Genomic DNA, 15,882 nt, shown 5'->3' on the forward strand with positions numbered 1-15,882 from the left:
GGGCAGAACTCTGACAACTGCAGAGTTAAAATATAAGGGTAATCTACGCTCTTTCAAGATGGAATTGAAGACCAAACACAATGTGTCAGTTACTCTTAGTTAATGATTTGTAGAATTCCCCGGAAAGACCGTTCGGCCCCGGGGCCTTAAGAGGCTTCAATCCCACAATAGTCTTAAGGACTTCTTCCTTAGTAATTGGAGCAAGCAAGGACTCAGCCTGTTCTTCAGAAATACGAGGAGTGGAAATATCTGTCCAAGAAGTAGCTTTTTGGAGTTCATCAATAGGACCTTGGGAGTAAAGAGAGGTATAGAAGTCTCTAAAAGCTTCATTTATATCTTTCCCTTTATAAATTAGAGTACCATCCGGCTTTTTCAAAGCAGAGACTACAGTGGAAGAGCGTGTGATCCTCACTAAATTAGACAAAAGTCGACCAGATTTGTTCCCATGCTTATAAAATTGAAAATTAGTAGAGAAGGTATGTCGAGTCGACTGTTGTGCCAACACCTCTTCAAACTGAATCTTTGCCTGTATATAAGCGTCTTTATTACTAGGGGATGGGGAGGATTTAAAATTTACATAAGCGGCAGTTAATCTTTCCTGGGATTGCAGATATAAAGCTGAAATATCTTTCCTAAATTTGGAAACATAAGAAATAATTTCTCCACGCAAAACAGACTTTGCCGTCTGCCAAAACAATAAAGGGTCAGAAACATGTTCCCGGTTATCATGAACATATTCCTGCCACTTCGCTTCTATCATATTCCGGAATTTTATGGAGGAAGAAAGGTATGATGGGAAGCACCACTGGCGACAAGATCCCACATCTACTGAAGTTGCAATAGTGCACCATATAAGTGCATGATCAGATAAACATATAGGTGCAATCCCTGTACCTAATACTTTAGAAAATTAAAATTTGGTCGGCAAAATATAGTCGATACGGGACAAGGTACCAGTAGGATGATGCATCCTCCAACTATCCACTAAACCCAATTGAGAAATAAAAAATTGTAAACCTAATTTCGGAGGAGTGGGAATCCGTTTAGGGTTATTAGATTTATCCATAGCAGGTAATACCGTTAAATTAAAATCCCCGCCCACCAATAACTGCGAATCAGTGAATGGGTATAACTTTGCTAACAATCTCCGGAAGAAAACTTTAGAATAAGCTGTGGGAGCATAAATGTTACAAAGCACCAGAGTCTCAGACAAAATAGATATATTGCTAATAACATATCGGCCTTCAGGGTCGACTATATTAGATTGAACCTGGGGAGATAAATCTTTCCTGACCAGTATCGCTACCCCTCTGGCCTTGGAGTTGTAAGACGCATGCGCCACCAATGTAAAACCCAGTGAAGACAATTTAACAACCTCGCTATCTGTCAGGTGCGTCTCCTGCAGTAATGCTATATCTATTTGCATTTTTTTAAGATAGAAAAGTATTTTCTTCCGTTTCACAGGAGAGTTAATCCACATTCCAGGAACACAATTTAAGTTCCGACATAATTCAAATTGGACAGGATATAAATCTGAAAAAGTATACATATTTCACATCTAATAGTGAGCAGAAATAGACCATACACTGCACCAGGGCCCTCAACAAAAACATAAAAAAAATTGGGAAATAAACTAAGAAAAATAAAAACGGACAAAAAAGGAAAAAAGAAAATAAAAAACACAGAAATAGAAAACATGTAATTGAAAAATAGAAGCATCGTCAACATCTAGTGGACATAGTTATAGAACATGACAAATATTGAGAACTAATAGACCAATATTAAATCGGAACAGCAAAATTGAGAGAATACACTTCCAAAGAAGATAAAGGTTACAATCAATAATATATTCAAAACCAATATGTTAGATTCGTGTAATGTAAAAGGCATAATGCTTATAAGTAGAAGTGTGTTATATATATATATATATATATATATATAAGCATATACCTATACGTGGACAGACGTATCTGTGAAGGCAGTCTAGGTACAGTGAGCCAAAAACGATCAATTGTGGACTATACAAAGAAAAATGTAATCCAAATAAATGAGGGATCGAACGCCGACCAACCATTTAAAATATTAGGCAATAAAAGCAAAGCATATATATTACGTAACAATATACTCAAGTATTTTGATCCATATCTGAGGACGGTGCGGCGCCATCCTCTTCCTGAAGATAAGCCTGCGCATCAGCTACATTGGTGAAGTCTCTAGGACCTTGTGAAGTTAATACTCGTAGCCGAGCCGGATATAGAAGAGCAAATCGTTTACCAGCTTGAATAAGTTGAGCACAAACCGGAGACATCTCTCTGCGAGCTCTAGAGACCTCTGCAGAGTAGTCCTGGAAAATAGAGATACGCTTGCCATCCCAGGCAAGAGGGCCCTTCTTTTTGGCTGTAGACCAAATGAGTTCCTTATGGCGAAAATTTAGACACTTGAAGATGACTGCACGTGGCCTGGTGTTATGAGAGTCACGAAAAGGGCCTAAACGATGTGCTCGTTCAATCTCCATATGCAGTAATTCTTCTGAAATGCCAAGGAGCTCAGGAAGGTCCGATAGTAGAAATTTAGCAATATCCGGGCCTCTGATAGATTCGCTCAGGCCCATCAGACGTAGATTATTACTTCGCGACCTATTTTCAAGGTCGTCGACCTTGGAGAGCAACTGTTGCTGTGTGGTAGTAAGTGAGGACACTTGCTGTTTTAACTCCGCAATGTCATGAAAATTAGCCCCGATACGATTTTCATTTTTAGAGATTTGATGGGACATAGAGGACAATTGAGATTTTATGTCCGCTGCTGCGCCCATAAATTTGTCAGCTTGTGTTTATAATAACGGTCCAACAGTTTCTTGAATGGCTCTGACCACCTCCGCATACGATAAAGGAACGGGGGATACCAGAGAGTCCGAAGCTGAAGGGGTGGCATTAGAGTCAGGAGTCGTAGGAACGTTTTCAGTACGCTGCAAGCTGGAGTCCACACGTTTGGCTCCACTTTTACCCCGCTGATTTTTAGGAGCGGGTGTTGAAGCCACGTATTTATCCATTCTTCAGAATAAAGTGTCAAAGGGCCAAAATCACAACCGAGGATCTTCAATCACTTTGGTCTTGCAATATATACTACGACCAATAGATGGCTTGTAATTCACATTATATCAAAGAACATATTCTTTATAATATTTAACCAAGTCCAGCAAAATTAGGATTCCTCATGGTTAATATGAGGACTGCAATCACACAGGAGAAGATTCCAAAATTAGTGACCTGGCCAGCAGTGTCACCAGTATAATAAGCTGACAGGTGATGGTGCCTGTCAGAACAAAATAAATCACTCCAGCAGTGAAGCATGAACCACGGGTTTGGGGGGAGGCAAGATGGTGAAGCTTATAAGGGAAGCAGCACAGCCCAGCAGAAGTCAGTGCTTGGTGAGCTGGATTCTCACCCTCCGGTTGAGACAGCCCCAGGCTTATCAGAGCACCGTGCTCCCTCACAGCCCCCAGCAGCAGGAATCAGCCAGTCCCCACCAGGAGCACACGCAGCGCCGGGTGTTTGAATCCGGCACTAGAGAGCGGGACTCGGAGGAAGAAGTCTCCCGGGGGTAAGTTGCAGCAGCAGGCCGCTCCGGCGGCGGGAACAAATCCAGGCCGTGGCTTCAGCACGGCACACGGGCCCCAGCGCCGGACACCACCAGCGGGGACCGGGAAACGATCCGGCTGCAGCGGGGATGTCCAGGAGCAGAAGCCCCACGAAGGCAAGGTAAGTAGGGGTGAGAAGGGGCCTCCGGTATTTAATAAGGCAGGAGCTCCTGAGCCTCGCATCCTACCCAATCGGCAGCCAAGCCACGCCCCCCTGCACTCACCAATCTTTAAATTTGGGCGACCTAGTGTGTACCCAGCTTAAGACACATGATTTACATGCTGATGATCTATAATAGTTGCTGAGTGAAAGTTACTATTCTCTGTCTGTCAAAGTACAACTTACAGTATAAAATTATTATGAGTAGGCAATAAATGTGATGGACAGCATCAGCATTTCTTACTGTAGTGCATACATTTATGGAATGATTTATTTTTCTATTTGCTTCCGGTTTACGTGATAAATGAAATGTCCCTTCTCCGTTGCTTCACCTTTCTAAAGGTCAGGAACATCAAGCTACAGCTCGAAGGGTTGTTTGCTGCCCCTCCAGTCCAGTTCACAACTCTCTGACTATTAGAAAAGAAATGAAAAATTGTTGTAGCCCTCACTCTTTTCAGCGGTTATGTTCCCTAATGAGAATTATTCAGCAGTTAGTCAACTTATTTGACAGTTTTCTAGTATTTTATTTTTCTTTATGTATAGTTTGAAAATCTATTATAATTCAGGTTATGAATGCAGGTCTGCAGTATGGGTGCTGTGTGTGCACTAACTTGATCTCTAGTCATATATAGGAAAAAATGAGTAGTTAATATAATTACTAGAAATGTAGCTACTTGGAGTGCTAATATCCAATAATAATATGAGCAGCTGTATAGAAAAAGAGGATAGTCCTCTCACAGACATATAGAAACAAAATGGCAATCACAGCGCTCCCAAATAATCACTAAGTATATAGATAAAATCAATGCCAATATTTAATCTTTAAAAGATCATAAAAACACAAAAAGAGAAAACAAGAAAGGTGTGGTAGCCTTAATAGTGAGAGGAGTACAGACATGTAGGTCGGGATTTTGATATATTTAAGAAAGAAGTAATGAATTAGGTGAAATCTATTTCACTCATAGTATTGTGAATGAACGGAGTAGGGGACAAGTAGTGCGTAAAAACATTTGTAAATGGTTGGCAGAAATGTAGTAATTGAATAGAAATGTGAGTCTTTTAATGGAGAAGTATGAGAATAAATGTAAAATATTATTTACTGCTAGGAAAAAGCTGTTGGGTATGTGTAAACCTGGTTATGGTGGGTGCTAATCGAAAACTTTGATAGTGCAACTTGTGGATAAAGTTTGAAATGGCAAGTAATTAATGAATGAGAGTAGTAATAACAAGTAACATTGAATATTAAATAATATGGAATAATAGATTAAATAATAACTAATAATAGAGTAAAGATGATGTATAATATAAAAAATAAATTGGCAAAACCAGATGGTTTAAACTTTCAGGACATTCTATGCAGTGGACCAAACGCATTTCGCCAACGATTTGGGGCTCCTCTGTTGGTTCTTTTTCAAAAAATGTATCTCCATACTATGGGGTGATAAATAAATTGGCAAAACCAGATGGTTTAAACTTTCAGGACATTCTATGCAGTGGAGCAAACGCATTTCGCCAACGATTTGGGGGCTCCTCTGTTGGTTCTTTTTCAAAAAATTTATCTCCATACTATGGGGTGATAAAATTACTTCAAAGACTTATGAATGCAATAAACAAAGCCTATAATTAAGTCGACATTGTGGTAATCAGAGGTTAGCTTAGATAATACTTTTTTACCCAATTGAACGTGTCTATACCCTTGAAAACAAGAAATGCAGCCCTTCTTAAACTGTAGTTATGTTTTCTTATACCCACTCATATTAGCCTGCAGTATTCTTTTGGGTTTTACATATCTGCTGTCAGTCATATTTTGATTGTATGGTCTTGCTACCCACTTTTTTTTTTTTTTTTTACTACTACAGAAGTTAGGAGGCCCATACATCAACAGTCAGATGAGACAATTCTGCATTTCGCAGATGATTGTGTAAAAGATATTTCGGGAATGTATGGGGGTTCGATTGCCGATTCAGACCAAAAAGTGATAGGGATCTGTAAATCAGGTTGTACAACATGTTTGATTTCACTCACCAGACAGGGCTGTAGACTATGGCTGTGTATGGTATCAGCCGATTTGCAGACTGTTACTAGTAAAATTATGAGTCTTTCACAATTGGCAGATCAATTCTTTGGTGAAAATTATCTGTGAATTACTGGTACATATCGTCAATGTTAGGGCGCGTATTGGTGGATCAGAGAATCATTAAATTTGGGGGAAGATGAGGAATCTGTGAATTTTTTATTTTTTTTTATGTATGGACCCTCTTTTTCTCTCTCTTTTTTTGGGGGGCAGATTTAAACTCTGCAATAGTTGGGAACAGGTGTGTCCTAGTTTATTTCTAAATTTCACTGTAACAATAAAACTGGCCAGTTTGTGTTCGCTACATGCAAAAGCAGTCCGTATTTTCCCAGCATGTTAAAAAATGTAACTGCATTTGCACCCCTTGCATTACAACATAGTTTGTTCCAGGACCAAATTGCACCTTCTTTGCTACTATATCTGTTTGCTCTTAAATCCATCCCAGTAGATTTATGGCTTTATATTTCAGTTTATATTTATTGTAATATTTTCTGTTTTTTTTTTCTTCCAGGCAGGCTGTGTGTGTAATGATGCTGAAATAAGGAATACCACATTAATGGGCAAGCCAACCGAAGGGGCTTTAATTGCTCTCTCTATGAAGGTAAATTAGTATTTTTCTGTAATGAGATATAATGCATAGCTTCTCTACATTGGCCATACGTAATATTGATATATTTAATTTGATCAATAGTTCTACTTTTTGAATACTGAACAAAGTAATTTTTTCACTTAACGGTAAACATGTGTGTTTGTGGATTTAATACAACGATAACTAAAGAATATTTGCAGTCTTGTAACCCATATGTTCCATAAAAGGCTTAGGAACTTAACTAAACTGATTTTTTTTTTTTTTTCATTTTTAGTTATGAAAGCATGTTTCTTTTATACCTATTGTGTGAGCAAAGTAGCATCCTTTGTCTGCACGGGCATATTTTTTTGTGGCTGTGTGCCACCTGGCAAGCTGTGTGTCATTTATCTACCAAAGGACAAAGTAGATAATATCACCAAAACTGATAATTTAGGATGGCAGAGAACTGGCTGGGCCTGAGTGCTCTCTGCCTGATAATGGATGATAAGTTGGACTGTAGCACAGGGTATAGACGTGGCAAGGTGATCTTGGCAGTTTTCTATAAAAAGACGAACAAATGATGGATGCCTGAGCCTAGCCATAATTTTAAACACTCTTAAAAGTGGCCTTTTATCCCAATATATTGTGGAGAAACTATGGCTTTTGAAATCTGAGAACAGCACTTAATGTTGCAATAGCTGCCAATACATTTAAAAATGCCGCCCTCCGCTATAGCAATGTGTGATTTTTGGAGGGTGCATAATGTTTCTTTCCCTGCTTCAGTCGTGTCTCTGCTTTTATATGTTAGAGGCAGGGTAGCCTGTGGCTCTATAATTCTAGGGCACACTGCTGGACAATTATGGTTCAGCAAAGTTTGAGCCGCAAGTTTCCTATTTTTCATCTTGTGAAAAAAATGTACGATGGTATATTGAACACACAATGCAGTAAAAGCACATTAATCAATTTTTCCTATTTTTATTTTATATGCCTAATGTAAATATTAACTAAGGATGTATAATCCTGTGTGCTTTCAGAAATTGTAGAGCTTTTTATTTTCTCTTGTAGGTTTTGATGCATCAAGCACTGAAAATAGCAGAGAAGTGAACTATTTACCCATAGCAACCACTCTGCTTCTACCTATCATTTATAGAATGTACTTGATAAATGCTACCTCAAAGCTGATTGATTGCTATGGGCAACTTCTCCACTGGTCCACTTATCCACTCTCTTCACTTAATGATACATCAACCACGTAATCTCCTTTTTGTTCTCGGAGGCATTTTATCTTCTCATAATATAGTAGCCTTTGGGGTGTGATTCTGTGGATAATTAGGTAGTGGCCAGGCTGAACTGACTGACAGCTGACAAAGGGATAACAAACTTGTGGTTTACGTCGTCATCAGTCAGAGTATGTGTGATGGGCTGATGCAGCCATTTTATCTCTGTACCTAATACAATACTGCAGAATTATGCTTTAGTGATCGCGCTACGTGAAAAAATGTGGGTCTCAGGGACCCCTCACTTTAAAATATTGGGGTCCTACTGTTTCTGGGTACCATCCAAAATTATGCTTTTGAGCTCCCCATATTCCTCCCCACATAGTAGCAGTCCATCCCACATGCCCTACACATACACCATGGGAAGTCGCTCTCATATTTTCAGTACAGAACATTGCTTTGATCTCACGTAGCCAAAAGGAGCAGTGCTGGGGCAGAGAGGGGGCTGAGGGCCGCAACAGTTGGGGCAGTGCTGGGGGTGGGGGTCAGGTGTCATCTTGGACAATGCTGGGGGCAGGTAACAGTTGGGGTAGAGGGGGTTAAGGGCAGGTAGCAGTTGGGGTAGAGCTGGGTGCTGAGGCAGGGAGCAGTTGGGGCATAGGGGATATATAGGGGTAAGGGCATGTGGCAGTAGGGGTAGCAAAATAAGGGGGGATGGCAGTTGGGGTAGTACTGGGGGAAAGAAGGGGATTAGGATAGCAGCTGGGATAGTATTGGGGGAAGGAGGAAGTTAGGGTAGATAGCAGCTGGGGAAGTTCTGGGGGCAGGGAGGGGGTTAGGGTAGATAGCAGCTGGGGCAGTATTGGGGGCAAGGAGGGGGTAAGGGGCAGGCAGTACTGGGGTAGGAAGGGCGTAAGGGTAGATAGCAGTTGGGACAGTACTGGGGGCAAGGAGGAAGTTAATGTAGATAGCATCTTGGGAAGTACTGGGGGCAAGGAGGAAGTTGGGGTAGATAGCAGCTGGGGAAGTACAGGCGGCAATGAGGAAGTTAGGGTAGATAGCAGCTAGGGCAGTACTGGGGACAAGGAGGGGGTTAGGGGCAGGCAATGCCGGAGTTAAGGTGGGGGGTAAGAGTAGATGGCAGTTGGGGCAGTACTGGTGCATTGAAGGGGTTAGGGGCAGGCAGAACTGGGCCCTGATAGTTACCGCCTTCTTGCTGGGAGAACCCACCCCTGTCACCAGAAACGTCTCATTAAGCATGAGCTGCAACCTCGGCTTCCTGTGTGCAAAGAGCTTTCTTGAAGGAGTCCAGGATAGAGCGCAGGCTGCTGGAAGGGCCCGGCACCACCAACAGGTTGGGGCAACCATGCTGCTTTTGCAGTCGGGAGAGAGTGGCCGACGGGGAAAGTGTATGTAGAGCCAGAAGAGGATGCATAGCTGCTCTGCCGCCTTCTCATTACGCCGGGTGCCGGAGCCGCCTTCTCAATACGCCGGGTGCCGGAGCCGCCTTCTTAATATGGCGCAGCCTCCTTCCCTGTATACACCGGTTGCTGCAGCCGCTGCATCCAGGAATGAATGCATCAATGGTTGGCTCCTCCACTTTTTATAGTGATCCCAGCAGCCCAGCTTTTGGACGGGCCAGGGAGACCTCACAGGAGCCATTATATTGACCGCAGGGTCAAGGGGACATCACAGGAGCCACGGGATTGGCCTCAGCAGAGCGTGTCCCTGGGGACCCACCATTTGGTAAAAGTGAGTCCCCGGTCCTCATTTTAGGGTAAAATATGCGCTATATCGCATATTTGTGATCACTGATTTTTATCACCGTTCGTAAATTGTTGTGACTCAAGCACAAACTTGAAAAAATAGATATATTAACCTTGCAAGATATCTAAATTATTACACATAATCAAGTATTGGATATATGTGAGCAATAGAGCTTTAAATCAAGCAACAAATGTAAAAGATTTGAAAATATTAATCATAAATGGTTCCATAATACTATTCTTGCCTGGACACTTATCAATCACAAACCAATCTCCCAGCAACACTGCACTCATGTGCATCTTCTTATCACCCTTAAGGTGCATATCCATGACAAGATGCCGGGACAACGGCATGATTACGACATTGTAATCGTGCCGTCATCTCCCTAGGGGTGCAGTGCCTTGATCGTTCAGTGTAGGCACATCAATCATCCCCGAACATGGGCAACCTGATGACGTCATCAGGTTGACCAGCATGTTCGGGTGGTGATAGATGTCGAAAACGACCAGCAGGCGCGCGCATCTCTGGTCGTTTTTGACATTTAAATGCCCAATTTGCGGCTGATTACTGAGCGATTGTACGATTACGATGTCGTAAGGACATCATCATTTATCATTTGTCTGTATGACTGCTAAATAACCATCTAATAATCCCAAAATGTTGCAAAAATGATATACTTGGATACATGTTCTTATTTCACACACTAGTTCACAACAATTATAGGCTCACTCCTCCCAAAATAAAAACAAGTGCAGACAGCAGGTACAAAAATTCAGTTTTGTGTGAGGTTAGTATAAAAATAAATGGATTGTGTTTAAAGCACAAATGGGGTTAACATGAATAATTAAAGATAACGCAAAGTACTGTATATATTGAAATTAAAACATACGTGACAGATCAAAACATTCTGCGTGCAGCTCCCGATGGGGGCGTTCCTAATCTCAATGAAATATATTAAAGACAGCATGTGTAAAATGGATATTTTTTATGTAAAACATGAATGATAAAATAGTAAGTACAATAACACTGAATTGTATATTGTACTTGATTTAGCATTTATGTTTCAGATAATTAAATATCAGTTTATTATAAAGTTATCCTGACCCCAGAAGTTTACTTATCAGGGTACAGTGCATACTTGCCAATTCTCCCTGATTGTCAGGGAGACTCCCTGAAATAGTAGCAATATCCCTGACTCCCTGAAGAGTCCAGCAATCTCCCTGATTGCACCTAACCCCCATTATGTAGCTGCTATTTCAAAGAAACTCCATCGATATATACATTCAAATGGTATCATTAGTATCATTTCCCTGCATTGGTTATAAGGTACTGTGATCCCTATGGCTATATGCATTTTCTGAAAAGTATCAGTATGTTTTCATTAAAAAGTTAGATCTTGCTAACTGCTTTGGGGATCATTTACATTTGGAAGAAAGTAAATTTTATGACACGCCCCTCAGATGTAGCAGTACACGCCCACTTTACCACTGCGCTCATAGGTGCTGCTTTCACAATCTCCCTGAAATGCTTTTTCAAAAGTAGGCAAGTATGTTAGTGCTTATGTAATGAAAATGTGTTTTTCCCATTATCTGGTGCACTCAGTGCTGCAGGCTCAATTCTGCTAGTAGTATGTGCCAATTGTTGTCTATGACCTGATGAATTATGCAGTTCTGTGTTAAAGGTGATGTTTGTTCAAGTTATTATTGACTCCTAGTGACCACTGAGAAAAAAATGCATTTTGCAGTTAAATATATAGCTAAGGAGAACCCACTCCTAGCTGTATGTCAGTTTTTATTTTATACACTTGCATTGAAAGCTTTCTACAGCAGGGTAAATATGTATTATGCTTTTATTTCACTGGTTATTTTATTTTACTGGTTATTTTTGTAAAATAACCAGTATAATGTATATTTTGTAAAATAAGCAGTATAATGAAGATATTGTATAATTACCATTTATTAGAGTACATTGTGCTTGTATAATAAACTTATGCCAGAAAAACTGAGATACCTGTGTAGTAATAGATAGGTCCTCCTTATTATCGGATCACATCAGCAACACGACTGGGCATGGACTCCACGAGCTCTTTGAAGTACTGTGTAGAATAGTGTACACCATATCTTCTGAATAATGGTCCACTAGTGTTCATTCTAGCACCTTGCATCTGTCACAACCTGTACAATTCCTCTTTCCTGCCTGGCGTGTCGCTCTCTGCTCTGGTGCTACTAGCACCAGAGCAGAGAGCGACACCCCAGGTAGGAAAGCGGAACTACACGGGTTGTGACAGGTGCAGGGTGCTAGAATGAACACTAGTCCACAATTCCCTATTTGCCAGTGATGGAACCCTCCCATTGATTGCATGTTGTACTGCATCCCACCTGTTCTTTTGGTTTCAAATCTGGCGAACTAGGGAACCAACTCATGATGACAAAGTCAGAGGAATGCTCCTGCAACAATGACCTGTTGGCTACGGACCTGTGCGGAGGTGCATTGTTGTGCTGAGAGAGCCCCCGCTCCTGTCTGAGCGAATGCATGACCTGAACGGGTGTAAATGATCCTAAAGGATGTTTGCATCCGCCAGTCAGTCTTGTCTGCAGATGTATCAGGGGTCCTAATGCGTGCCAGCTGAAAGTACCCCAGACCATAAGTCACCGCCACTGTGGACCGTTTCTTGTAGGCATGCAGGATCCATTGCTTTGTGAGGTGTTCTCCACATGCATAATATTAGTTTGTTCCTGTACCCATTAGAAGCAAAGGAACGTTGCACTGTCCGAACGCTGATGTTACTTGTGTAAACAGGATAACATTTTCGTGTTATCCGCGGCAATGTCGCACTCCAGACGAATGTTACAATAAGTGCCAGATGATGCTGTCCACCATTTTTCATCGGTGTCGCACGCTGAATGTCTTCCCTGCCTATACTTCAGTGTACTGTCCCAAAGTACTTAGCCTGCAGGTTAATGCATCTGTTTATTATTCCTAATATTGAGATGGGTGTTATTTCTTTTATTCAAATCTGTATGTTTCAAGCAGCATTACTAACCAAGAATGTATAGCCTATCCTAATGGGCTTTTTAAGTTGGATGATGTAACATGTTCATCTATAACTTTCCACTTGCATGACTGTATATATAAATGAATTAAATTTATTAATTTGGTCTTTGAGGTTTTTAACTTTGGTCTTGGACATTGTCACTTGTGTGGTATTGCATATAGATGGGCCTCGAGGGTCTTCGATTTGACTATATCCGGAAGGCAGAGTACCCATTCAGCTCTGAGCAGAAGTGGATGGCTGTGAAATGTTTACACAGAACCCAGCAGGTATGTAGCTGTATTTTCCTCCTATAGAAAATGTCTCATATAAGTTTGTAGTTAGGAGATGATGGGCAGATTGTGTTCAGACTTTCTAGCTGTCAACATGTGCACTTTTACTGACCAGGCATAATAGTGACAGTTCTCTTCTGTAATCATCCTTAAAGCGTCTTCCATCTGATTATACAGGCAAAAAGTGGGAACTGTTGAGACACTTTTAACCAGCTTGCCATTATGCCATGTATACAGTAAACTCTGATTTAACCATGCAGCGTAGATAACATTCTTCTGTTGACTCCTATTTGTGTATGTGTCATTGGGGCAGATGTATGAAGCTCTGGAAAGTGATAAAGTGCAGAGTTTTAAACGGCCAACCAGTCAGCTCCCAAATGTAATTTTTCAAACACAGCCTGTAACATGACAGTTGGGAGCTGAGTGGCTGGTCGTTTATCACTCTGCACTTTATCACTTTCCAGAGCTTCATACATATGCCCCATTGACCGATCTGGTAGGTACATTAACGTGGCCAGCTTTCCATTCAGATCTATTTATGCAGCCTAACGACTGACCAGAACCTGCATATATGTGGCCATATTTTGCTTGCAGATATATAGTTTGGCAGTTGGGTAAGACAACTAGAATGCAACAAGTGGCCAGGCTTAAGCTGGGCATCCACTATACAATTATCTGTCAGATATCTGTCCAATCTGACTGGTTGGAATGAAAACTGGTAATGTATGGGAGCAAATGGCAGTCGATTAAATGGTTTTAAACACTGAAAAAAAAGACAAAAAAATTGTTCAAATTAGTTAAGTTTGTGTTTTAACCAATTTGTCAGAACAACCATTTTTGGCTATTTTCCAGTGTTTGTGAGCAAAATGGGCGATTGTCATTTGCTCCCATACATTACCAGGTTTCCATTCCAACCAGCCAGATTGGACAGATATCTGACAGAAAATTTTTATAGTGGATGCCCAGCTTTACACAAGCACTTCTGCATGAGACCTATTCCACTAGGTGGCATAATCAAACCTACATTGGTTCATTCAACCTCAAACTGTAACCTATTTCTTCTTCTTATAGACCCTTAGGGTGGAATTCACTTAGCTGCGATATCCCATTTATGACGGTAAATGCGACTTAAACCGACCGGGCATGAATTGTTCGCTATTAAATTAGCTTTGCAAGCTAACCCACATTAACTCTTCATAAGATTTTGTTCGCAGGCCGAGCAGGTGAAAAGTTGGGGAAAATCCCTATTTTAAGTTAAGTGTCAGGACTTGGTTCAAAACCCCTTGAACATTCCTCCTAATGGTTAATTAGGCACTTAAACGTTTTGAGTTGGCATAATTTGGCCAATAGTGACGTGATGTTTGTCATAATTATACTGCAAAATGCAGAATAATGGGTTAAAAGGTGTGGAACAGGTATATGGGGGTGCTGTATAGATGGGACGCGTGCTTTTAAGCTTGCAGGTGGGAGTTGCAGGTGTTTTTATCACACCTTTTAATAGCAGTTTAAAATAACACAAAAATCTATTTTTATGCACCAGAGTTAATCTAGAACAGTGGTTCTCAAACTCTGTCCTCAGGACCCCACACAGTTTACGTTTTGCATGTCACCCAGCAGGTGCACAGGTGTATTCATTACTCACTGACACATATTTTAAAAGATCCACAGTGGAGGTAATTATTTCACTTGTGATACTGTGAGGGGACCTGGAAAACATGCACTGTTTGGGGTGCTGAGGACCGAGTTTGAGAACCTGTGATCTAGAGCAGGCCTGGCCAACCCGTGCCTCTCAAGCTGTTGTGAAACTACAAGTGCCAGCATGCCCTGCTACAGTTTTATTATACCCTAATACCAAAACTGTGGCATGGCATGCTGGGACTTTTTCTCAACAGCTGGAGAGCCATAGGTTGGCCAGGCCTGAACTAGAGCATTTCATTTGGTGAAAAACCTTCATATAATTTTTCACTGTTAAAAAATAAAAAAAATCAGAAATTAGTCATTTGACACCTTTTAACAGCCCCAAATACTTTGTTTTTGGCCACTATTAGATATCTGTTCTGTTATCCAATATTAGTTTGCACTTTGTTGGGGTACAGGCTGATTTTCCCCATTTTTCCCCAGACTAAACACTGGTGGTTTCAAGACCAAAATTCAGCATAACTGCGGGAATAAGCCTTTTCCAATTGACTTGCGCGTAAAGCAGGAGTGCATTTACGCACGGTAAAGAAATTTACCACACAGTATGCACATTAAGTTGCACTTGGCCCTTAAAGGGAAAATCCACATTCAGGCAAAAAAATCAACAACGCAATTTAAAACAAATTTAACACCATGATTGAGGGGATATTTTCAAATTGAGTGATTTATTTGATCTATTTTGTGTAAAGGCTTGTTGGTGTTTTTTTCTTTTATCAAGCAGGACATATGCACACGTGTGTATATGTATGTACAGTACTGTGCAAAAGTTTTAGGCAGGTGTGGAAAAAATGCTGCAAAGTAATTGGCCCCATCCATCTGCGATGGATTGCCGCAATCCCGCGATGCTGCAACCCGGCATCGCAGAAATCCAACATGTTGGATTTTTCCGATTTGACGATCGCGATCAAAAATTATCGCGATCGTCAAATCGAGGACATTTAACATGTAATATTTCAGCGATCCCTTGACGGATCGCTGAACATCGTTGTTTGCCGGCGTTTCCACCCGGCAGATCGGCATTTCCGATCGCGTTGCACGATGGCGGAAATAAGATGTATGGGCACCTTTAGAATGCTTTAAAAAAATAGAAGTGTTAATAGTTTATTTTATCAATTAACAAAATGCAATTAATTAATGGATTCCTCAATTCTGAGAAATACGGGCAGGTACTTATCCATCATGCAATACCATGAGGGAGGCATCTGATTGGCTCCAAATTTACTCTGCAGCAGGACAACGACCCCAAACATACAGCCAATGTCAATAAGAATTACATTCAGCGAAAAGAACAAGGCGTCCCGGAAGTGATGATATAGCCCCCACAGAGCCCTGATCTCAAAATCATCGAGTCTGTTTGGGATTACATGAAGAGACAGAAGGATTTGAGCAAGCCTACATCCACAGAAGATCTGTGGTTAGTTCTCCAAGATGTTTGGA

General features: G+C 41.0%; 1 protein-coding gene across 3 annotated transcripts in view; it reads left to right on the forward strand.

Annotated features, from left to right (window-relative positions):
- ATP2C1 (ATPase secretory pathway Ca2+ transporting 1) overlaps nucleotides 1-15,882 on the forward strand; it is a 177,417-nt gene that overhangs the window by 137,833 nt on the left and 23,702 nt on the right. For all 3 annotated transcript variants that reach the window (XM_088462799.1, XM_088462798.1, XM_088462801.1), the window contains exons 15-16: nucleotides 6,383-6,472; nucleotides 12,640-12,744. In XM_088462799.1, coding sequence (XP_088318925.1) covers nucleotides 6,383-6,472; nucleotides 12,640-12,744 — 195 coding nt within the window. The remainder of the gene's footprint in view (nucleotides 1-6,382; nucleotides 6,473-12,639; nucleotides 12,745-15,882) is intronic.

The sequence above is a fragment of the Taudactylus pleione genome, unplaced genomic scaffold (genome assembly GCF_031769625.1).
Source record: "Taudactylus pleione unplaced genomic scaffold, aTauple2 ptg000053l, whole genome shotgun sequence".
NCBI lineage: Eukaryota > Metazoa > Chordata > Amphibia > Anura > Myobatrachidae > Taudactylus > Taudactylus pleione.